The sequence below is a fragment of the Bombus vancouverensis genome, chromosome 13 (assembly GCF_051014615.1).
Source record: "Bombus vancouverensis nearcticus chromosome 13, iyBomVanc1_principal, whole genome shotgun sequence".
Lineage (NCBI taxonomy): Eukaryota > Metazoa > Arthropoda > Insecta > Hymenoptera > Apidae > Bombus > Bombus vancouverensis.
In genome coordinates this window covers 13317581-13344102 of record NC_134923.1, presented here as the reverse complement: position 1 = coordinate 13344102, position 26522 = coordinate 13317581, and the positions used below count along the sequence as shown (strand labels likewise).

The following is a 26522-nucleotide window of genomic DNA, read 5'->3' as shown; positions in this document are numbered from 1 at the left end:
TGCCGACCAATAAGGCACATTTGTTTTAAGGGAAAGTGCGGCAAGTATCTTACAATTCGGTTAATTTGAATTACTTGGATCGTAACGTAGTCTCTACCTACCAAAGGAAAAATGGTAGCCAGCAAAGGAGGAACGCTCCCATTATTATTCCAAGCGTCCTCGCAGCTTTATGCTCGGCTCTCCAGCTCTTCGTTTGCTGTCGTATCGAAGTGCCTGAAAAAATATAAATTTATATTAATACATAGCTCTTAACGTATCGGATAACGTAGTGCCGTTTAGTTTCGCGGCTGAAGTTAAAGGGTACAGTTAAAGTTAAAGATAGTACGGTAAGCGACAACTTTTCATAGCTAAAGTAGAAAATCATTAACGTTACAATGATTTTTAATTTTATGATTGGGTGAAACTATGGAAAAGCTGAATGGTCTCTGATTTCGATGATTTTTAAGTATGTTGTAAAAGTCAACAACACTTACTATTTCGAATAACCTTCTTCCTATACATGTAAGGGGTGGATTCGCTCGGTTTCCGAGATATTCGCAAAAAGAACAGGAAATTAATTGAAAAATTCCGGACTAACAGCTGAATAAGATGACAGAACTGACAAAATTGTCTCTAGCGTCAGATTAATCAGAAAAATTGTAGTGCGTTTTGAAGAGTTTCAAAGAAAGAAAATGTGCGAGGAAAGACTGAATGTTACACATGTATTAAAGACTGGTAATTTTGATTGATAAGAAGGCATAGTACTATTTCAAAGGCACTTAACTTTCAACTTTAGATGTTAGATCGTAGACGTACTACAGACTTAGATGATATTTACTTAGATTATATTTAGACTTAGATTATATTTTACTCCCCAACGAAAATGATCTATTAACGAAGTTATGATACTTAAAGGTTGTCGATTTGAGTATCAAAATATGAAGAACAATGAATTGTTCAGTTATGGATTAATGCAGGATTGTGATATAATTAAAGCATGAAGCCGGCACTTTTATAAATATCACGGTTGATAGAGAATGAATGTTATAACAATGAAACGAATGAAGTGAAAATTTGCCATTTTTTGTTCAAAAATTCACCGGGATCTTAAAGCGCTCGTTAATTATAATTTAATACAACGAACCGTTTAAATTTTTTATATGGCGGTGAAATATTCCATCGCGTTTCCATATTTCAACACAATATTTCCATCATTGTGCATTATTCGTTTGTCTCGCGATATTTTATTGCAGGATAACAACGATTTCTCTTCTTTTTCTTCATTTAAATGTTTTCTCTTCATTATTCTGTTTAAAAATAGAGAATAATTTTAATTTTCTAACGATGTTTCTATTTCTAAAACAGGTTATACGAATCTCTTACTGTTTTCCATTTTTACCTTGGTTTAGGAAAATATTTGTTCAATCGAATAAAACGGAAACACTCTATTGTCGGAAGAAATTTTCCCCGCGCAACCATCAATTTCCTTCGCATAGTATTCAAGTCCTCCCACGTTCGATCGTTTTCAACTTTTAACTGGATCTTTGTATTATCGTCCATTGTTCTATCGGAACGACCTCACGTCCATGGTATTATTTAATATCGCAAGAACGACGCGCGATTGTGCGTTGCGCACGTTGACGAACCTCATTGAGAATTAATTTGAATTCTAGCACTAACATCTCGATCGCCTGTTTGGACAGTAAAAAAAACATCGTCACGTTTTGAATAAAAGAAGAGTTTGGCAGTAGCAATCTTAATGAAAAGGATGGGATTGACATTTAATTTTGAATAATTTATAAAAACTAGAAATCGGTTTCCTAATAAATTCAAAGAGATCTAAGCTGAGTGAATAGCAGAATGAATGAAATTTTATTTTATTTCGATTGGATATCATCGCGATTATCGAATGTTAGTAAATTTGAACGTTTTCTTGCGTTGATTTTGATCTCAATTACATTCCAAAATATTGTTTCTAAGATATACGAAACATTTTCCAAATGAATTGAAATAAATTAATAGTATTTCGTAGCAATGCCAGTAATATTGAAAAACTTCGTTTCGAAGGAATATACAAAGTTTATGACTCTTTTTGTTAATCTTATCTAATTATAAATTTCAATGAGAAAAATGTTGAACAAATACAGATAAATTTGGAAATCTTTACTTCGCACTCATCTAATCTGCGATTTGTCTTCGATTAATAGGGAATAATTTTCGAACGAACAAGAAAATAAATATCGCATCTCTAAGAATTTAGGATGATAAAATCACTCGCGTTTACTACAACGTTGTTATCTAATATCCCACTTTAGTATTATTGATAGAGAGAGTTGCATTGATACGTACTCGAGAAGGTTTTTCGTGGGCGTCGATCGAATCAATACGCTGGCATATCGAAGCAACGAAGCTACTGTTTGTTTGTCCGATCGTTAATTATAACGCGGTTGAAGGGTTAATATAGTTCGATCTAATTGCACAATTAGCATAAAAATACAATGATAAATGCAGCGGTGTACAGAAACTTTTTACAGCCACTGTGGGTTTGCGTCGTTGATATCTCTTCTTTCTACGAAAGATAGCGAATCAGTTTCGACGGGGTGATGTCCAAGCAGTGTTTAGATAATGCACAGCTGCAGAATGAGAAAACGGTTGTATCCGAAAGCCGAAAGCCGACGGGTTCGCATGCTCGAACCCGGTCAGCCAGATTTAGGTTGGTTGGTCGATGCTCACCGGCTTCTTCGCTTTCGTACGATCGATGCGCCGCCCATCTATTAGAATGCAGGAAGCTTCAACCCCGTGCAGCGACACGGCCGATTTAAGTGTACACACGCAATTACTCGTCGGTCTATCAAGCACGCCGACGAATTCATACGGTTCGAAAAATGTGTAGCATCTTCGGATTCGAATAGTGGAACATCGAGTGACAACAGATATGGAGATTCTTGGCTCGTAATTCCGGTCGTGAACAGATAGGATTGATTTTATACGCGGTGTGATGGATACAGAATTTCGAGAAGAATTGCGTTTGAAAGATATTATTTGACATATCTAGCAAATGTGTGACTATCGTCTTTAAAAATATAACTCCAAGGAAGTAGATCTCCTTTGATTCCGAGATATAGAGATTATAATCGCCCCATTAAAATATAAAATACATTACTCATATATTTATTACTTTTTAAATAGTTGCGATTTAAACATTTGAAACGTTATCGAGAAATTTGATGTACTTCTTGCCTATACAGATATTCACATCTAAACATTTGACTATGACTGAAATAAATCTTGCGCGATATTTGAAATGGCTAATAACAAAAATATTAATCAATCATCGATAATTAATGCTAATTAATCGATAGTCCCCTCATAAGTACGATATAACATTTGTAGTACAACATAGTCAATTATATTTTATATAGTTTGATTCTTCCATATATGTGTATATTCATGCTACAGTGAATGATGAAAGCGCTAAAACTTGAAGGTACCTATCCAGATTCTCGTTCATTTCTAACCATTAGTAACCGTAACCTCTTATTTCCGAGACTATGGTTACGTTAAAACTTTGCACACCTTTTATACTTTTTCTTACTGTGTGAACAATGTATTGCGAACAATGTATAACGATATGGTGAAATTAATTGAAAACCAACACGTTCGTTATTATAGTGGATTGATATAAAACGTCCACTATAGACGTCCACTATAGTGTTTTGCAGTTGTTTCTTGCAATTTTATAGAAGAAAATCGTATAATAAGTAATAATTATTTGATATTTGTTTCTTTCTTTAATCTAACACGTCAGACATATCGTATATTCGTTTACTTCATAGCTTAGAATTAACGCTACTAGATGCAGAGTGCAACGAGAATTAGAGCAATTTGCCTCGAACTCTAAACAGCATACCTTCGGTTAGGACAGTGCGATATTAGTTACTATTAGCAGTAGCAAATGAACGCTGTATCAAAGAAAGATCGTTATTTAATGCTTCTACACGTATATATCTCCTCGTGTACTTTTGTAACGTTATTACTTCCTTACCTATATTTGTAACCTTAGTATTACCTATGCTTGCAATACATGCCAAGAATATAACAAGAATAATAAGAATAAAATAGTAAAATGTAATAGTAATAGTAATAGTAAAATATATTAGTAGAACTAGGAATTTGTACAAATATCCGTAGTCTACTTACTACACAACCTGATATAATACGTTCACCATTCTCCAAGAAGCAAAACCCGACGAGCCACTGCAATGTCAGAGTTCTCAATCTCCAAATAAACAAAAAGAGAAAGAAAGAGAGAAAAGAAAGAAAAAATAATCCTGCGAATTTACATGAGAACCTAAATGGCCTCCATCTTTGATTCAATTACCACGTATCTCGAGTGCATCGCAAGACGTCAGGTGATTGTAACCATTGCGGACCGGTGCAAAAACCATTCGATCGTCCGGTTGTCCTCGTAATCGTGCTGGTAACGTGGTGTAATTGGCGAGTGGAGGCGCGTATGCCTCTGCGAAATTACGCATGGAGAGTTGGAGAGTGAAGACACGACGGATACACGACGCACGTGACTTTAAGGAAACGACATTGTCCCACTTTCGGACAATATGCGGTTCTAGTTGAACGAGGATTACCACGTCGCTTTTGTCCCACTGCAGTGAATCGCACAGGCATTCGTAAATTGTTTTAATTAGAAATATCGATCGTGGGACGTTTATCTTGTTACTTTTGCAAAGTAATCGTGGTGTAAGGTAATTGTTAGTTGCGATGTAATTGTTATTTTGCAATTTCCGTTGGGTCGAGGACTAATGCAGTTTTGACTTATTTACTTGCGTATACCTATATTATATAGATTTTTTCGATATAATTATAATTGTCAAACGGATTGCGGATTTTGTCGCATTTCTATATATTTTTATGAACATAACTGAAAAGAAATGGAACCTAAGTGGAAATGTGACAAATTAGTTAGAGGTATTGTCACCTCTCTGATTTCTATAATTTTTAACGTTTTCAACACTCTTTTCCTACATGTATAACACAGCCTTAATAATAATTTTGCGCCGATAGCAGCGTATGCGTTAGTATTGGTTGCCAAGCAGCTTAAGAAGCGTCGCAACTGCCGAATATAACGATCTTACCCAAGCGGAACTCTTATATTTTATCTATAGCGTATAGTATGCATATCATAAACGACAATTGGACAAGCTTGGATGTTCTGCCGATCCATCCGATGAAAGCCCTGTGGCGCAAATGCATGCACGTCAGGCTGTAAGAAATGTCTGTTAGTTATAACTCGATTAAAAATGAATACCATTGATGTATTGAGTTTGCTCCAAATGCCAATTACTCCGTTTACCGCCTGCCGTTTTCTGTAAAAGATCGTCATCTGACTGGCCACCACCTTACGGCGTGGTGAACGGAAAATAAAAAATGACCAAAACCTAATCCGATATCCACGATTCAAATGCATGCAGAATAACGAACATACCAGTAGCTTAAGAATATCGATTTTTAAAAGAAGTATCGTCAAAAGCCAGGAGAGCGTTACACATCAACAGGTGGATTGAAATTTTCTACCCTAAAAATCCCCTAAGATCTAAAAAGTATCATTGTTATTTGATACCCAAACGGTGGAAAATTAAATCATTCGCTCAAACATGGCAATCATCTCTGACCGTAGACTGTCGCAAATTTCGCGTCACTTTCAATTTGAATCTTTGTGAATGTGTTGTGAGAATGGACATTTTTCGAGACATACATCGACTTGTAAAAAGTTATGAACCTATTATTCGTTGTGGGAAAACTATTAGTACTATTAGTAAATTATTAAGCTACTAAACAAAAAGATTTTTGCTGAAGAAGGCGAATAAAATCATATAGTCAATTATATAATTAATTATTTGTATTAGAAATATTACAAGTCATAGCATTATACATGTATTAGGAAGTACGGCACGATTTCTTTTGATATTTACAGATACGCCGATCGTCCACACCTAGTCTCCACCGTTTGGCACTTTCGAGCTTTTTACATTAGATAGATAGATAGATAGATGGATAGATAGATGGATAGATAGATGGATAGATAGATGGATAGATAGATAGATAGAGAGGGAGGAATGGAGGGAGGGAGGGAGAGAGAGAGAGAGAGAGAGAGAGACAGAGAGAGCCAGAACGATTTCTTACCGATCTCTTATTATTAGAAATGTGGTACACTAATTTAAAGAATGGTATCGATCGTATAAGCGTACAGTCGAAAAGAACTGCAAGTAAGTGGAATACTTACTCATTTCTCACTTTCTCGACACGTCGTACATTCGAAACGTGTAGCTATTTGATATTACCATCAAGATTCTTATTGTTCGAGTAGTTAGGTGGGGGCAAACACAAAACACAACGATGGCTGTCGAATTCAATACATGTCTAATGCGCCCGCCACCATTGTCGAAATGTTATTCAAGATCGAATGAGCCTCGAAAGCTGCAGGAACTTCGTGTTTGCTGCGAGTCGATTAAGCAGTAAGAGGTTCTTAGAGGTAGGCGACACTTTAGGACGACTTTCAACGGACACGTCCTGTTTTAGAAACTCGACCGATTAAATTCATGCGAAAAACGAACGTCCGTGCGAGTTACGTTCTATTTGGTTGGTAGTTGATTGGATTTGCGGTGGAAGATTGCAATTTCACTAATTATACTTCTTATTCTATGAACTTTCTACTTTCAGAATCTATAATATTCTGTTGCTTGATTCAACCAATTTACTAGATAAACACAGTCATCGTAGACCAAGACGAACGCCTTAAAGAAATACAAGTCTAAATAAACCCAGCCACGAATTATCAAGAAGTAATAAGTACCTTTCAGAAACTCCTTTTACCTCTCATGTTAGCTAAGACTTTACGAACAAGATTTTTTTCTTTCTCAAAATTCGCTGTTCAGCTTCACCAAGGAATTCAAACCTGCGAATCCCCGTGAGTGTTCATGAGAAAAGAGAAAGAACAAAAGAGGAAAAGAAAAGAATATCGCATCAGCGTACATCGACAATGCCGATTCGTAAAATCTGAGCTAATAAAGTCTCTGGTGATTCTGTTTCAGAGCTTTCAGTCGCGAGCTTAATGAGATTCGTCTTCCACTTTTATTCTCATCCTCGTCTTTGCCCCTTCCTCCTCTTCCTTGGCTGCCGTTTCCCCTTCGTCTTCCTTTAAAGAAAAGTAAAACCAGGTAGATACTTTTTACGAAGTCGTATATCGAATCAATCTTCTCGACGACGACGACGAAGGACCAAGGAAAGATTGGCTTGCAGCGAAGAAGAAGAAAAAGAGTTTGAAACCCAATCCTTTTCCTACGCGTAGTTTGTCGCATAACAAATTGCATTAGATGCTGCGAATTAATGTCATTCTTTCTCACCGCTTTTGTTATTAAAGACACGACGCGACTCAGAGGTGGTCTGGAAGAAATCGAGCGATCTGTCTTTACCGGTCACGTCGACGCTCCAGACGGAAACCGTCCATCTCCTGTCGATCTTCGACCGAAAGGAAAATCGGACACTGTCTGCTGTGACTATCGCGAGAAAATGTAAAGTCGATCGTGAGAAATCGTTCGCCGTTCTCTTAATTGATCGTTATTGGTATTACGAGGAAAAACGTTACGACCATTATCAGTTTTAATTTTAAATTTAGGCTGGTTTCTTGACAATTAACTCCACGATAGGCACTCAAGGTTTAAATGTAAAAGAAATATCTGTTGGCATCCAAGATCGTAGAGACACACTGTAACTTGGTTGTAACAGCGAGTGTCGTTTTTATCGTTACGATATTTATCGCGTCATTTAAAGCTACGCTGAATATTCAGTCGATAGAAGCGTCGATGTAAATGGAAATCGCAGTCGTTTTGTTCGAACATTTTCCATGGTGTCGTCTATCATATTGTATTATAGTCCGCATCGGGGTATGGGCCGCGATGGACGTGTGTGTGTGTGTGTGTGTGTGTGTGTAGAATACGACGGTGAATTACGATTCCGACAGCTGGAACTGCTTGCTGAATTACCCATCGTTTGTTTCGCTACCACGCACAACTATGAATAACCGTATGCCTTAAATTGTCATCGATTAGCAATCAACGACGTTCGTGATTAGCTGATGAAGCATTTGATTGTAAAGATTATAATTCGTGTAATTTACAGATTAAATAGGCAGAAAATGAATAAAGGGATCGTTACTCGGACTAGAAAAGTCTGTTTTAACAAAAAATGATGTATTAAGATAAAGGAATTTTATTTGATTGAAAAGTTATATTTTACCGTTATTATATGTACTGCGTATCTAATCTGCGGAAATATGAACGTGCGTTCAATGATAATTTTCGCCATATATGTAACTAGTATTTGCATCAATGTAACAGATTTTGAAACATTTAACTCACTACCCTCGCTCCTCTTTAGTTTTGATACTAGTTTACCCTACTGAAACATTGAATAACACACATGAATAATATATATACATGGCATATAATATGGCAACAATCAAGAGATTACATAAAAATTTCCGTTGGCTCGACCTCGAAGTCGCATCTTTTCAACGTAATGTCATCCGTCGTTCGTTGGTAAAACATTTAAACATCTTCTCTCGCAGCATACCCTGTAACGATCCAATTCTCAAATTCATCGAAATCCTGACTAACAGACTATTCAATCTGCATGGCAAATCTGCAGCCGGAAACGAAGCTTCTTCGAAGGATGTCTTATTCTTTATGTAAATTCAATCTAGCTAGATGGAGTAGATCTTGTACCTTCGTCGTCGCTTCGTCCAGCTCTGTTTCTATAAAATCCCGTGCGTTCGTCGGCTGGTCTTTTTTTTTCCAAAAGCCTATTCTGTATTCAGCCTATCGTTCATAGATAGCCTGCTACTCGTCCTTTCACCGATGTTCTTTACGTCAGGATTCGTCGATAGAATCAGCGTACGTGTTCTTCAAAAGAAGATCTTATCTCGCCTACGATTTCTTCGCTCAACTCCCAATTCATAAATGATCCGGTGGGATCAAAAGCGACGACCGCCGTTATTTCTCCATTTCTAGCCGTGTTCCTTTATCACGATGGCCTTCGTACTTCTAGTAAAATGCGATGAGTCTGCCTTTGAAAGATTTCAGAGATTTATTCTGTTGCCATCGTGAATAGGTCTCGTTCACGCGAGGTCAGATTTCCGACGACGCTTTATTGCCTAGATTTACGCTAGGTTTATAAACCAACACTAATTTTCAAAATTTTGAATGCTACAAATATCGAATACCAAATAACGTTGACGACAAAGCTTGGACGAAGAATGGTTTGCACAGTATTCACGAGGCGACGCAAGGTAGAAGACATTGACATTGATATCGATACTTTTCATCATCTCAGTGCATCGGTAATAAAAAAAGAATATCGTACAATACCGTAATATACTATAAAAATAGGCAAAAGGGAATTCGCTAAATACCATAATGAAAATTAATACTGCATAGAAAAAATATTACAATGATGTTATACAAATAATTTATTTTACTCATGATTTATCGTCTATTTTGTTTCTATTTTTGTTAGAATTCGAGGAGATGGATAATATCCCGTCGCAGGATTAAGAAGAACCCTTGCCAATTCTGAAGAAAATACGTTTTCAGTAGCATTAAAAAGTTACACAAGGCGAACGAAAGAAAATCCAATTATCTAAATAATCGCTTCAATGCATGTACATTAAAGCGAGTTAATTAGCTTAAAGAACACCGGTACTTGGCGCTCTCGCAAAATTTCGACACATATTTAAACCACTCCGAGGCTAATGCAAACCAAATCCTAATCGTTTTCACTCGTCCGGTTCTTCGTTCATTTCTCGTCCATTCTTCGTCCATTCTTCGTCCATTCTTCGTCCATTCTTCATCCCTAAACATCTAATTAACACATTCTAATTGCACGCAACGTCGTAGAAACGATTAGAAGCCTATTTCTACCATATCCATGGCTTCTAGCGTTCCTCCCCTCTTTCCTGTGGAGCTTGCAGGCGTCGTTTCCAGATATCGAGCGAGTGAGCGAGCGAAGAGGGCGAGGGTGTCCCGGGGTGTTCCCGTTGGAGCTGCCTGCTGGAACCGCGTTCACTGACCTGCCCCACACCGCAGCCTGCGAGAGATCAAATCCCTGCCACCGCCGCGCATCCCCGTGCAACCCCTGTCCTCCTTCTTTCTCGCGTTTCTCCTGTTCATGCCACTTCTCCCTCCCTCCCTCCCCCCCCCCCGTCCTTTTGCCGTTCGCAGCTGGTTCTTCAGAATCATCTTTCGTGTCCGCTCTGTCAGACGCCGTGTTTCAAACCGAGAGAACCGGCAATTCTTCGTCTTCGTCGTTTCCGACTTCTTTGTCACGGTGTTACATATGGATGGAAAATGTTTTAATTATTCGAGCAATCGTCGTTTTCTGCTTACGGACGAAGGTTGGAAATGGGCAGGCTTGTTTCGAGGATCGATTTCAGTTGATGGTCGTATTACTCGTATAACGAGAATAGAAACGGATTAGGTACAGTTTTTTGTGGTTGTTTTATGGCAGTGACTTGTTGTTCGTGGATTGATGGGTAGCTGGTAATTGGATCGTACGTTTTTGGAATACGATACCCTTTTTGAGGGAATTGCAGGCGTGAATGTTGAAACGTTAATGTTACTCTTATATTTGTGTTTGTGTTTTAGAATCGAACGGTAGGAATCGTTCTTATATAATATTTGGCTAGAAGTTTGGAAATTGTATGATGACTTGACATATTTATTTGTATAAGGCTTCTTAACTTTCTATATTAAGTAATACTTTAATGCAATTAATTCGGCGATGTATATTATAGGCTAATGATATAATATGTAACTAAAGCATATATGAAAACGCAAAATATCTGCGAGTGATATATATTATTTGTATTTATAATAAGCTACCATGTAACGATAATATTTGTTTGATTAATTGCTCGTTATCTATGCCTATAAATCTCTGTGATACCTTTCAAAGTAATAGGATATTTATTTGAAATAAATTTATTCGCTTTCTTTTTCTTATTTGTTGTGTCGTTTCCCTTATTTGTGAGAAAAATATTCGTAATTAATGGAAAATAAGTAAGAACCTAGCTTTTTTCCTATTTTTCTTTTTCTTCTTTTTCTTTTCTTTTTTCTGGCTACGAATAAAGAAACAGGTTCTAACAAGAGATACATTTTGCTCCCTAAATATTATACGAAATATTACATTTGGGACGTTTTATACGTTTTAGCGTTCCTGTATGCATTTAAAATAGTAATTCTACAGTTATCATTATAAATAACTCTACAGTTTCTTTCAGCAAGATGGAAAAGGATGAAGCAAATAGAAAGAAATCTTTTCAACGTTTATAAACGTGTTCATAAAAGTCGACAAATTGCTCGATTTCCTGCAATAACTACCAAGATAAATTTCCACATCGATTTCAGATATTCAATCCAAATATTCGCGAATGTCATAATTCCCGACTCATCCTCGCTACATCCCCGAAAGTTGTGGTAATTATCCCCAATTTGCCCACCGTTTGCTCGGCGCAAATTAATACTTGAAACCTAAAATTAAAACACTACCGCTATTCCAGCAACTTGACAAGTTCGTTTCTAAAGCAAAAGAGCTGATGAAATAAAAGAGCGGAGATCGGAGAATCAATCGGTGATGGGAAAACAAAGGAAGGCGGGAAAGGAAATATTTTTCTTGCGGTGTCGGAGCTCTCGCCGACGACGGTGTGAGCGACACTGGAACCACAACGAAGGAGTAAAACGGGTGTGCTTCGAAGTTGATCCTGGGAATGGGTCGGTGCAGTACGGCTTATATCGTTCTACGCGAGGGAATCGGTAAAAATGGTTCTTCGGACTGCGATGTGCCGGGCTACGTTAATCACCGATGCGAATGGATACAGAAAGTTATATTACGTTATTTTATACTCGTTTCCAACTTTTCTTATTTTCGCATACAGCATAATTTTCTGTCGATTATTTAGCAATGCCATGGTAATTAGCCAAGTTTAAGTATAGTTTCGGACAAATGTTCAAACTCGTTCTTCTCGCAGAGAACTAAATCTTGGACGAAAAAATGTTGTTCTTTCCTGTTGCTATTTTTTTTCTTTTTTATAGAAGGAATACGTGTATATCCCGTTAATATTCATGTGCTATTGCTAGAAATTGGCTAGTGCGTCCAAATACATACTTGTAAGATGCAGCGTACGAAGAATTGAAAGGTTCGCAGCGTATTTTCGCAAACGTGCCGCCCGTGTATCGCACAACGTTCACACCGAACCGTCAAGGATTTCGCTGCGACTTTCTTCGTTCCTCTCCTTTTCGACTATATCTGTTTGTTCTCTCCGCTTCCATCTGGGAAGTTTCGCGAAGGTCTCGCGTGTGTACGGCTAGTCGCCTTTGTGCGCCCGCTTTCTGGGTCAGTTTCTAAATAGGCTTCTCGGCTCATAAAAATCTGCGACGTTTACGTTTACGTGAAAAAAGAACTCCTGCGGGAAGGATCGACGAATCACGACGATGCTGTTTGAACAGGATTCTCGGCTTGTTTCGATTAAGGCTATGTTAACTAATGTAACGTAAAGGCGTTAAGGCTATATTAATTAATTATCTGACATTATTAACAAAAATTACTCGCTTAATTAAGTGTCTAGAAAAAGTATTAGCACGCATCCTTATGCTTCGATGAAACGCTGATTTTTAATCAAGTTCTATATATCGTTATTTTCACAGAATCAAGCTCTTCGTAGTTAGTAGCCATATGACAGTACTGCTAATTGCAAATGATACGAAATTTAATGTACTTGGATCTAATTATCATTAGGTATTGTACGATATTGTTCGATATCGTGCAAACTAAGAATAAGGTCTTTCAATATTGGAACCACTCGTACAAAGTGCTCGTGTTTATGGTTACAGTCCGAGGGGTTTATATCCCATATACCTATATGTACATATATACGTATATGGGATGTTTTCGATGTAAAATATTGCGGTTTTTGGTTTTCGGTTTTCGGTTTTCGTTTCTTCGGTATGATCGATGAGAAATGTATCTGTGGGAGGGATGATCCACGTTAAGGCGATCTCGTTATTTATGGGCGTCGAACGAACGTTTATATCGAAAGAAATTCTCCTAGTTCACAAAGAAGACGAGATACATGATGAAAAACGTTTGATAGAAGTTGCGTCGTGAAACAACGGTGCACGAATAAATCGAATGAAATCTCCCATTCGAGTATTATTTCGTTCAAACTTCAACATGTACAGAGGTATTTAAAAGGTGAAACAACTTGTACCGATTCACGATTGTCGTGTACTTTTTGGACATACATTTGTTTTTTGGTCCTTTTGTATCGAACGACGTCTCGTACGTGTCATTGAATATTTTTGAAGGAAAGTTTGTTCCAATAACGTTATTAGCATCTAACTATATCTATAAAATAATCATTATTAATATCTGACAGTTGACAACCAGAAACAGTCGAGCTGCTGTTCTCTTTCCCCTTGTTTTTCTACTGTTCTCTGAAAATGGCACAAGTCCAATTTCGCAACACACGAGTTAAACATGTATAAAACGCGTCTCTCTTCTATTACTTATATTACAATACTTATGACGTTAAAGCCAATGTGTTAAACTATTCTTGTGAATTAATCAGTGTCATTTAAATACGAGAGAAAAATGTACACGTATGTTTCTCCTATATTCGTTCCTCAAACTTTCGACAGGAAACAGGGAAATATATATGGTAGAGAGCAACTATATCGATCGATATAACAGAAAAAGAAAGTTCTCGTTACGGAACACGCAGCATCAAGTACCAACTACATAATTCCGCAGCGGCGTAAAACTTACTTTTGCCCGGATCTCAATTATTCAGCGCGCCTCTGCCGTATTTAGGTCATTATCGATGCTTTGGTCAGTCGTGCCAGTATAGCTATAACAGCGTAACTTGAATTCTATCGATCATCGTTATACGAGCGAAAGCATCGAGTTTTTCAACCTGAGTTCTTAATCCCTCTTTCCATCCAATTGATCGTCAGTCGTTAAAAGTCATCGAATTACTTTTACAGTTACTTTTAGAGATTCGAAAGAATGTTACTCTTTGATTGGAATTGAAGTACCTACGCGAAGAACAGGTATTAAATTTACAAGGTACAAAACTGTACGGTAGATCGGCTAGTTGGTTAGGTTATTCGATAAATAGAATTTTTTCAGTAAAACGTTTTTTAATCCGGTTCTACGTTTCATCTTCATAGCATTAAATTTGTGTAATCATAGAGCGAAAATACTGCTAAATGACACGAGACTTGATACACGCGAGTGTAATTAAATTAGTATGTAAGTTCTATAATAAATAAAATAATGTGCCGATGCTTTCTGTAGTCAGTGCATGTATACGTATAACGTAGTATATATATTCTTAAGCAAACTTTAAACATACCGATTGCTACTATCCTGGAAATACGGATCGTGGATTCGGTGGCAGGGTTCATCGAGATCATAGAAACGCGAAGGCTGTATAGTTGCACGAGTAAATTATCAATTGCCAGCAAGCACGACGGCAATTGCGACCAAAAATGTGCCTAAATTTATTATACATAGTACTTAATCTGAGTAATGTCAATAACCCTGATGTCTACTATACACTCGATATATCATAAATTCCAGTGAGCAAGAGCATACTAGAGAACAACAAGTTTACGTGCAAGCGCGAGAATAAATGTTCTCAGGCAATAATATCTAAACAAATAACAATTTCGGTTTTGAGTGATACGACGTTTATCGTGGTCCATAAAACGTCCTGTGATGCGCTGTGTACGATACGCGTACACGATCGAACGACCAAGTAAACACGACCTCCGGTATCGTTAAAATACCCACACTGTAACTTGTGGTTGAACCTCGTATGTGCAATTTGTTGGCGAAAATTAGCCCCACCTGCCTTACGTAAATAGACATCGGTAATGTCCAGCTATCTGTTAATAATCGTACTAAACGCAGTTTTCCTTCGAGACGAGCAACACTACGCGGCTTGGCTTTGTCTCGAAAGCCTCTGCTAAACGACGTCACTGTACGTTCAACGTCGAAAACGACAGTGAGAAATATTTGTACACAATCATGCGAATATATTTCACTGGAAGTACCGTTAAGTAGCACCACCGCTTTATAAACCGTGAGATCGAAAGTGTAAAAAGCAATAGTAACTGTGAGATCGCAAAGTCTTGGCAACATTTCCGTCTGGCTGTTCTCCATCGTGACGATCATTCGTGGAAGATTCATGCATCGCTGTCGCCAGTTGACGTCGCTGTATTTATATAACTTGCAGTGTTTTCGATTTATCGCGTGGCGGGGACGACATCACCGGTTTAAATATTGCCGAGATAATGAGACCCCCGGCCGCGTAAAATATCGTAGTAGCGATGGCGGAACAGGTTGCCGCTGTCGCGTATGGTGGCTGAAACTGTAACATAATCTAGCATGGGACGGCGAGCAAGGGACAAACAGCCGCATTTATCGGATAATGGGCAGATGATAGCGGCTACTCTGACGTTTAAGAACGATCCTTTAGTCGCAATATTTTCTACCCTGTTTACGAGCTATTTCATTTAGAGGAAAACAGTATTTCTTTTCTTCTTTTAAGAATACTTTCATTCCTGTTTAACAATGTATTGTGTCGTGATCGTTCTTCGGACATTCCGCCATGTGTTTGCAGTCTACACTTGTTTCATTAGCTAAAATTCTTTCTATTACCCTGCATTACTAAGACATAATTACTTATATAATATATATATATATATGGTAGTTATAATTATTTTTGATATTTTGGAAAATCGTAATTGAAAATGGACTCGATATCGATAGGTGAAAAGCGCACTGAGTTTCACACAAGCAGTGATTAAATGATAATATCGAAATGACAGGAAACATTTTTATTGTATTCTTTAATATCGTATACCGTAATTCCCATTCTTTCCCTGTTGTTAGAAACGCAAACGCTGATAAATCAGCGAAAATATAAAGCGAAAACTAAATCGCCTTCTGTCGTTCGTTTTTTTTTTTTTTTTTCTTTTTCTTTTGGTCGGCCTTTCCTGTGCTCGGATACGCGTTTTCGGCAAGGATAACAAAAGGTGCGTTTATTACGAGCGGCGAATCTCCCAGCGGTGTTAATTTAGGTGAAATAAATTTAGATGTAAATACATCGACGCGACGGCCGAGACAAAATTTCTCGCCTGCCAGACACTGTCATGGAAACTGCACGGCTCGTCCAAAAACTATCCAACTGCTGCACATACACGCTGAAGGGGATATTTATTTCCATTACAATGATTGGCACCTTGCGAGGCGACTTGGTTCCCATCGGGCTCGAGTTTCTCCTTGAATGCGGTCGGTGTCGGTACCGAGAAAACGTTTTTACCCGTCTGCCCGTCGAATTACGTTCACGAAACGTCGCGACACGGCGCATTAAGCCGATCACATACACGTCTGTGCAAATGACTTAAAACGGTAATGTACTCGATTCGAGGGTCGATAAACAAGGCGTTCGTTCTTATTTTGATCGTCTTATAATTAATTATACTAGCGATAAGTAAAAGCGGACAGCGGATCTTAAAATGAAATTTCTCATATTTTGAGAAATATATATCGGGAAATTTGGAGACGGCTTACGATAAAAAAAGAAAAAGAAAAGGAGAAAATAAATGAAAATTCTAATATTTTAACATAAAGTAATAAAACGTGTCAAGCAGCTTAAGATATGTAAGAAATGAATGAAAATTCTCATATTCTGATATACGTATATGCAGGTAGATACAGAATTATGAACAGAGCATGCGTATTATTAATAAACCATTGTATAGCCAGTGTATAAAAAATTGGTTCGCGTGAAAAGCGAACGGTTTCTAAATCGTTAGTTTAGAAAATATTTTAATCTCAGTATGTATCGCAGACTGATTGTAGTAACGATTACAGTTTCGAAAGAAAACTGACATCGACGTACGACGAGTTTTACAATTTCAAACATCTTCCAGACTAATTATCCGCATAAATAGGTTAATACTTTTTCGTATGTAGTATGTGATGAATTTTTACATGCCAATACCAGCTTCCAAGTAATAATAGGAATTTATTTTAAATTAACGATAACAATACGCTGACGATACAGCAGGCTGCCAGCAGGCTACAGCAGGCACGTAACGCGCGAATCGCACTGGGTCATACATCCGAAATCAGTTTTAATTTTTAATTTTTAATTCAGTTTTACTTAATTTTCTGTCCTCCACCGTTCGGTACAAATGGTAGCAATATGCCTGGAACAAGATCCGATCGTTCTGATTTTTATTCCAAACAAAGTGGCATAACCATCGACGAAGCAGCGGAGAAAAAAAGGATATGGAAGGATGGAAAAATTACACGTGGTATCAGTCGTGGGTAATTTCGACATCAATCGTACGTCATTTCTGATCGAGCAATACATAATTGGTACCGTTGGAATGTATTATTACGGCACGAGTGGTAAATCGCGGCGAAAGTTGCGGCCCCACGCTTTTTCAGCGACGCGTTCCACGATTATTCTCGTTCCCCTTCGCTTTGACTGCGATTTCCATCCGATATTAAAAGCGACCCAAAACGTTTGCCCGTCCGCGTGCATGCCATCTTCGTTCCGAAGAACGTTCCGTCAAGAGTGAAATTGCAGATTCGAAGGGAAACGAAAGGAAACGCTCGAATTCAATCGTCGGCAAAAGGATTTTTGTTGCTACAGTGATTCCACTTTGGGGAATTTAAAGATATACAAATACACAAAACGTGGTATATAATATGCAGAAGAATGTAAAATGTCCAAAGTTGAGTATTCGTTAGAACGGATAATTACTAAGTGAAAAGGAAATCTATTCTTAGATCCTATTTCCTCGAGATGTTTGTAGCACGACGATATCCCTGAAAAGTAAAACGCGCTGAGACTCGAGAAACCATGGTTTACACGCGTGTCAGCTGACATACTCTCTCTCTCTCTCTCTCTCTCTCTCTCGAACAAGCATGCTCTTTGATGCCTATCGTATCTACCTTCTACCTACGCTAACAAACAATTGAGAAACGGACAGAATGGCAATCTCACGTTATAATGTACGACATGTTGAACGTCGAAACTACAGATTTACGATTTCGTTTCGTACGATCAGCAATAGTGACAAGATGGGGGTGAAGAACGATGGCGTTATTCACGATCCTCGATAAATAACGCGAATTCAGGATCCTGCGTGCAAGACGACAAGAATATTGGGTTTCGCCAGAAGTAGGAATAGAAAGAGAGCTTATTGAATAAAAATAAAGAAAGACACCGGCAGTGGAAATAGACGATCGGCTATTGTTGACGCTGGTAGTGTGACGTGACACTGTTTTGGCAGCTAAAGCTAGAATAAGCCGCTTTTATTAGCAAGATTCTGGGAAGAATGATCGAGTTTTCGAAAACGTACGAAACAATGCGAGAGAAACTCTTATTATTTGTATATTGTTTATTCCTGTGTAAAAACCTAAATCCATGTATTATTTGTAGTAATATCGTGTTTCTATGGTAATCGTGTCATCTTAATAACGAACGAACTCGTACATGTTTAGTACTTCTGTTTCTGTTTCTATAAAAATTATAATATCAATTTAGTTTAGTTTAGAACAAACTCGGTATATTTAATAATTATTCATTATTTATTTACGAAGGGATCTATCTAGAATGTGCAGAATGCATCGCAATATGCTAGGAGTACAAATGTACGTTTATTTATTATTTATATCAATTCAATTCAATTCAATCAATTCAATTTATATCATGTGTTATTTATATTAAAGTTATTTCACCCTGTATACTCAGTGACGAATGTTTCGATTCATTACTTGGTGGTCCATTACATTAGTCAGTCCGTTAGTCCATCGCCGTCGTACAGCAAATGCCAAGGTTTAAACTTGAAACTGATACAGTATATTCGGAACCTATTCGGACGTTCGATTATTAACAACAATCGAACAACATCGAACGGTAAAAGGAAACGAATATTTTAAATATACATAGTTAACTTATCATACCCTCTGTGTATTCCTCGATCAGGTTATCGTTTTTAATTCAACATGCGAGTGATATGAATTATTGAACGAATCGAAAGGAGATTTAACAGCAGCGAAAACAGCGACGAGTAATAACGAATCGATAGCATTCGCAACAATTAGCAATAGGAACGACCGTGTATGGTACAGACGGTATGATGCACAAAAGTGCAAGTCCTAATACTTACTTATTAATAGTGTATTGTAACGTAAAGACGTAAGTGATTTATATCACTTTGCGTATAAAAATCAGTCGCAATTTTACTCGTTCTATTATCCGAAAAATTCCGCAATCCGACTTTTTTCTGCGCAATTAGTTCGGATAGTGCAAGCTCTGTTGTATATTCTCTGTTATATTCTAAATTAGCCAATTTTCAGCACTCGTGCTGATTGCAACACTAATAACACGTTTCGTCCGTACTGTAAGCTCGGTGCAGTCCTTAAACCGAGGCTGTCCTTAAACCTGTCAAACATACCGTCCGTATTCAAAGACGTAGTACTTATATACAGAGGGGAAACCTTTGATGTTTCACTAGCCGCGTGTTCACTCACCGTTCTCCACGTTCAACTCCGCGGCGGTTCTGTAAGACACAGGTCTGCCAAAGTCACTGGCGTCGCTCGGATGCAGCAACAACTGATGGGACGCCCTGGAATGATGTCTCGAGGTGGACGCCCGATGCAAGTGAACGCTGTTTAGGACGGTATTGCTCGAGGCACGACTGAGCGCCTCCCTTTGACGAACAGCCTCCTTGTAGATCTTGCAGTACATCACGATCATCACGAGACCGGGGATCCAGAAGGAAACCGAGGAACTAATCACCGCGTACGGTCGATTCACCTCGAACTTGCACACCTGATTCATCGACACACGCACAAAGTGTCAATCTTTCTTTTGATAAAGGGAATTGCGAGGAATTCGTGGTTTACTTTCTATTACGTTTTTCTTTTTTTTTCCTTTTCTTTTTTTCTTTTTCTTCTTTTCAAGAATTCGCGTTGTATTTTACGAAGCACTTAATCGAAGGTTGGACGTTATTGTTATAGGTCGTTGTTATTTTCATCGCGAGTCGCCGGATCGCCGGATCGCAGAATCGCAGGATCGCAGGATCGCAGGATCGCAGGATCGCAGGATCGCAGGATCGCAGGATCGCAGGATCGAGTCGGTCACATAGGAGCTCAAAGATAGGTCTGATTGTAGTAAGCAAAGAATATTTGTATATCAGCGTGTTTTTTAAAGAAATAAATAAACTATTTTGCTTGGAGTTTGTACGAGAACTTTGAAAGTGACAGATTCTTTAATGCAATCTTTTGTTTCGTTTCTGGTGGTGAAGTCGAATCTTTGACTAATTGGATGGAAATATATTTTGTCCGCGTGTTTAGATATATTCGCGGTTAATATCGATTGTGGCTAAACTAGAACACCCTTCGGTCCTATTCTATATAATTTAATTTGTAATAAGTAATTATGAAAATGTCGTAATTGTAAATGAAAGATATTTTTAAAATAAATTTATTCGAGTAACTCGTAGTGAATTTTCTAACAAGTTTCTTTCTATTTGGAACGTATTCGAGAAAGTTTGGCATCTCTTTGAAAGAAGCAGAGTCTGATCGAATTCTTTTCTCTGCTTCTTTTCTTTAATCTTCAAACATTTTTCTTTTTAATAGCGAGACGAATCGGTCACGTAATTTCATTAAAACGTTCCGATGTTTCAAGTTGGTCCGTACATATCTTTCTGTGTCCTGGCTTCGAAAGAGCAGAAATAGCTTGAAAAAGTAGTATTTGAACAAATTTTAGTGACGATTAGCTTAGAGGTTAGCTCTATTTTGAACCATCCGCGAACTTGAGATGCGTTAATTCGTATTATTAATTCTTTCAAGAATTTCTTTCAATTTTAGTCGATATACTCGATATTTCATCAAAACCAGTGCGAAAAACAGTACGAAAAATAGTACGAAAAGAAACTGAAACCGAACGATGTAACGATATTTTAATCGATAAAGTATGTGGAAACCGCTGTAAGCACATAGACTATGGAAGAGCTACTGTTCGAAGGACAGAGAAATATGAAAGTCGAAACCACTGGGAGAATTTCGATTAACGGAACGTCTATTGTGCGAACGGTTCATTGTACCTGCTGTATTATCGGAGCAATATATTTCGACCTGCCATTCAGCTCCTTTCTACGACGGTATTTTGCGGTAAAACCTCGATTAATCAGAAACTTATTAACCGCAGCTTCGATTATTGGAAAATGATGTATAAACCATGCTATTTTTTGTTTTTGTTTTTTTTTTTTTACTACCCACGTTACTTTTACTACCGTGTTGTTGTTAACTACAGTTAAGAAAGGACCATGATCCAATGCTATTGTCATCTTTACATCTAATAATAAAACTATAAGAAAAATAAATAAATAGGAGCAGATACATTTCGTTGAACGTGAAAATAGTAGAAAATATGTATTTGGATATTTTATTGATTGTGAAAAATGCTCATATTCTAAGGATATAGGAAGGTACAGCTCATTATTCTAAGGATAAGAAGATGATTGAAATGTAAAAACTGGGTGATTTCATAGTTGGAGACCTGATGGCGGTTTATGCCCGACATTTAGATTTAACTATAACATATTTCAGATAAATAGTTTAGTTTATAATATTTCCATCTACTAGAATACTTGTTTTCGTTTCAAGTATTGGTAAAGGGATCTTTTAATTTTTTTTTTTTTTAGTTTTCTTTTAAATACGCGCTGGAAAAGTAAATAACGTACGACTTCTTTTAAACATCTTTAATCGTTTCGTGCTAGTAAACGCGAATACGTGTTAGCAAAAGATTTCTCTCGTCGTCGTTCTCTATAAAATTCTTCTACTCCAATTAAAAATTGTAGCCGGTAAAAGAATTGCTGTAACTTTCCAAGTATTAAATATGAAAAAAGAGATTGTACATATACTTTTATACGAGCAGCGCAGCGGTTGAACGATAACATGAAAAGGAACTATTGTTATGTGACCGGCGCGAAATGTGTTAAAAGAGGAATTTTAATACAATGTACTGTAAAGAAACTGAAATGGTTGTACAAAAATAGCTGTGATAACTATTCTCTGTTAACGAAATTGTATAAAATCTACTTTAAAAGATGCAGAACATTTTGTATAGTTATTATTACTAAGATATTCGTTTAAAGAATTGAATCTTTGATATAGGTACTAATTGAACGTTTAAATAGAATTCTGTATTCTGTGTTCTTATCGTTTTCCTTTTCTCTCTACCTTTCATGGGATATCGTGAGAAGGAAACGAAAATGAATACACGAGAAACGATAAAACGAAGGTTGACAGCAGGTAGCAAGTCGGCGTTGGGAAAAAGAGATACTCGTAACATTGGGAGAAATCACAATATAAATAAGATTAAGGGGGAATAAGAAGATTGAAAATGAGAAAGAGGAAATTGGAAATGGAAAGAAAGGAATTAATGGTAAGGAAGTAATTCATTATTGAAGTAATGAAATTGAAGTAATGAAATTGAAAGTAAAGGAACAGGAAGTTGACAGTACGGAGAACGATGAAATCGAAAATAGACGTTGGACGGAATTGATTTAAGAACGGAGAGCTGAGAGGTTCTGAGTAAAGTTAAGAGGGATAAAAATGGGGAGAACAAGAGAATTTATAGACGCGAGAAGATATTTAAAGTACAAGTTGGAGATGAGACAACTTGCCACGTTGACGAACGTTAAAAGTTAAGATTAAACATTGGGAACGGAAAGAATAACTCGAGGAAGGAAATCGTAGAATACAAATGAGCAGAAAAATATTATATTGACAAAAGCGACAAGACCGCTTTTCATCTTGAAAATATTTCGGAACGTAAGCGGTGCAACTTACTTGAAGGAGAAACAGAGGAGGATAAGACGAACCAGAGAACCGCGATCGTGCAGCATCGAACTAACAAAGCGGTAAAAATCACGTAAAAGAATCCATCGTAAAAATTAACAAACTTCGACGAACGACTCTTTCTTGGCGTTTCATCGTCATTACTCTTCTGTATTATAATCAATTCCCTCCCCCGTTTAACCAATCCTACGGATACATACAAATTCGTAAGGAACAATCCCATTTCTAAGAAGAAAAATCTTTTTTTTTCGGCCAATATGCGTGCTTATCCGCGTGATTTTATTGGGTTTCTCAGAAATAACCAATCAGGCCCACATTCCTTTACCTTGTCTTACCTTCTTCTAGTAGATGCACGGTACTACCATCTGTCCGTCACTTATGATTGTGTTAGGTCTATCAGAAATAAGCAATCAGTCCCCCATTCCTTCGCCTAATCATCTTTTCAGTTGTCCGTTATACAGAGATCGTTATGTATACAGAATGCATTTAGGGATGTGTAAATTGTTCCAGGCTATCCTAAGCCATCCTCTTTTCTTCCAAAGTAACGATAAAGCAAAGAAATAATGTGTTTAGTGAATGTTACGCACACATTATGAACTCACGCTGCTCAATACCATCTTGGTGGGTATAAATGCGTTTTCATTCCTCGAAAAAATAAGGAAAGGAAAGGAAAGGAAAGGTAACAACCAATCTCTGATCTATAGTACAGTTGTTACAGAGTTACTAGTACAGATGATGGTGAGAAATCGGTAGTATGTTCGTGGATGAGTAGCGATACCGTATTCTACCGTTGTCGACTGTCGTATAATTAGTTATTATTAGTTATTATAGTACTGACCGAAACTGTCATATTTCGAATCAAGCGAGGAACGAATTTTAAAGCGTACGATTTCAAAACTTGGATAATACCTAAACGTAGTACTTGGACCAAACACGTAAACTCGATATACGCGCTATTTAACATCAACGCAGGATGAAAATTATTAGGCTATCGGATCGCACTATCGTACCGACCTGTTACGCGAGCATACCGTGTACAGCATTATAGTAATACTATGTACGGAAATTGTGCGCTGGCGGTATTTAATAGCAGCGATTGCATAAAGATTGGAAGAAAGTTGTTCACAGTCGTGCCCCCAAACAGCGCGTATTAAAAAAGTCATCAAAGTTCAAGATGGCGACAGCTTTCTAGATAATTGGGGAAAATTTGTCTGTATCCAACCTTCGCTACCGGATAAAAGGATTATATTTTTCAAAAGCCGAAATAAAGATGCCGAAAAAACTATCCAATATCTCTACCTGAGGATTCTTCCTCAACTCTTCCAAATGTTCTTCGGTAGTGTACCATCCCATAAATATAGGGATGAAACTGATCAAAGCAGGCAGCAGCCAGGCACTGCCCAGCATACAAGTCACTGTGAGCCTCCTCATGATGGCAGGATACTCGAGCGGCCTGACTATAGCATAATATCTATCCACGCTGATGCAACATAGATGAAGGATAGAGGCAGTGGAGAAATAAACGTCCAACGAGCTCCACACATCGCACATGATCCTTCCGAACATCCATCGACCAGTCAGCTCGACAGATGCGTTGAAAGACATGGCGCAGACCGCGACGAGGAAGTCGGCCGCTGCTAGGCTGACCACGTATCGATTGGTTGGCACTCGGAGCTTCCGATGCCTTCTAACGCTGGCGATCACCAGCGCGTTCCCTACCAGAGCGGTGACGATAATGCTGACGATCGCTACGCCCTTGATCGCCGTCCAGATGACGTTTGATAGCTGGTAAATGTCTGCAGAAGCAGTGGTCGCTTCGAACGTATCGCGAACGCTCGAGTTGAGCGATTCTGAAAGGCGGCCGATGCCGCAAGTCGTGCTGAGCCTGCCTATCGATCGGTCCACGTCCTCGTCCGCTGGCTCACCGACTTCCATTCCAGCGCTCGCTGCCTATGAGCATGCTACACGCCTGGAAACCGTTCGGGTACAGTCTGTTTCAAGTGTTCGAACACGAGCACGGCCTTCGAGCTTTCCAAGGTGGAAGACAGCTGGCGGAAGAGGTATCGACGGACCCGAGTATCGACGTGCATCGTGCTCTCGAGTGAAAAGCCAAAGTCAGGCTATCCGTGAGCTTTCACGGATGCTTACGGAGATTTTAGGTTCGCTGATCTGATTCGCTGGGCAAGTTGGTGGATAGAGTTTGTTCCAGCTGATGCCTCTGTCTGGTCTCTCTGTTCTCTGGTCTTTGGGATGTTGTTTTAGGGCACCGCGTGCCCTTTATATCTTTGAATAAACTAAATAAGAGATTTTTATTAGTTTGAGTGACGGATCAAAGAATCGCGGGTATGGACTGTTTTGTTCAAGCTTTGCTTATTCTATACGAGACAAAGTCAAAAATTTGGAATCATTCTCTTGAAATCAAAATCAATGTTATCGATATCGATTGTAACTCTTTTTTATATCCACGGAGTTTCGAAAATCAGTTTCGCTCGCCATTGCGTTATCGAACAAAGATGTTTTTTCCTCTGCGAGATGGCAGAATTCTAAGCTGGCTCTTTTAACTCTTTGAGAGGGTAACGTGAAAGTAACTAGGATAACCTGTCAAATATCGCACTAAAAATTTCACACGCGTTTTAAATAACATTATTGTGTAACACAATTATCAATGATATACGTGTATTTATGGTTCTTCGAGTTACAATCGTGCCTGTAATAGTACGTTGCAAACATTCCAGTTCACTTTTTCAGGGCAAATCTGAAACTGTATTGTTAAATACTGTTAAAAACACCGTCGAAATCCGAAAGAAGCCGCGAATCAATTGTTGTGGAACGAACATCAACAAGTTTAAAATCTAAAACAATTATTAATATTTGTCGATTACAAAATGTTTCCTGATACCGGAAATGTCTGATACCGGAAAGACGATGAATCTCTATTTTCTGAATCATTCTCTTTAGATCCTCCGTTATTTGATCGCGCGGACGCGGACCATTAGACTCTTAGATTCCACGAAATATATGATTCCGAATATATTTGGCCGATCGTGCGTATCGAGCGTCTCTGAACGAATGGAAAAGTTAAGAGATCGTTTGCAAGGTAATTCCGAGCAAAAAGCGTCGTACGAACATAGATTCTATTCTTAAATATCTTACGACTATGTTTAAATTGCCGGGACCATGAGGCATGGTCGTATATAATAGCGGTTATTAAATCTCAAGTTAACGAAGGAAACACATGGTAATGTATACACGCGTACGTATAAAGTCTATGAACATGAGAAATGGCAAGAATTTTCCGACAGACGTAATAACACTTAACAAATGTTACTATCACGTGATAAAGTTACGAGATTAGTACGACGGGATTTTACAGAAATCCGTATAATAGAAAACTCGTATAATAGATATTTCGTTTTAACGATTAATGTACGATTAATTAAAAAGGAAGAAAAGTATACGTATCTGAAGACCTCGATACTATCCCGATAAAACTTGAAACTATTATAACTACACGAATACCG

At 38.0% G+C, this 26522-nt stretch overlaps 1 protein-coding gene across 8 annotated transcripts in view; it reads right to left on the bottom strand.

Moving 5' to 3' along the window:
* Window positions 1–26522, bottom strand: part of LOC117159832 (octopamine receptor beta-1R) — a 115379-nt gene that overhangs the window by 10160 nt on the left and 78697 nt on the right. For 7 of the 8 annotated variants that reach the window (XM_033339996.2, XM_076623618.1, XM_076623615.1 and 4 more), the window contains 3 exons: window positions 24301–25295; window positions 19666–19966; window positions 102–213 (listed from right to left, as the gene is read on the bottom strand). In XM_033339996.2, coding sequence (XP_033195887.1) covers window positions 102–213; window positions 19666–19966; window positions 24301–24936 — 1049 coding nt within the window. In that variant the 5' untranslated portion in view covers window positions 24937–25295. The remainder of the gene's footprint in view (window positions 1–101; window positions 214–19665; window positions 19967–24300; window positions 25296–26522) is intronic. The other variant, XM_033340005.2, reaches the window with a different exon arrangement.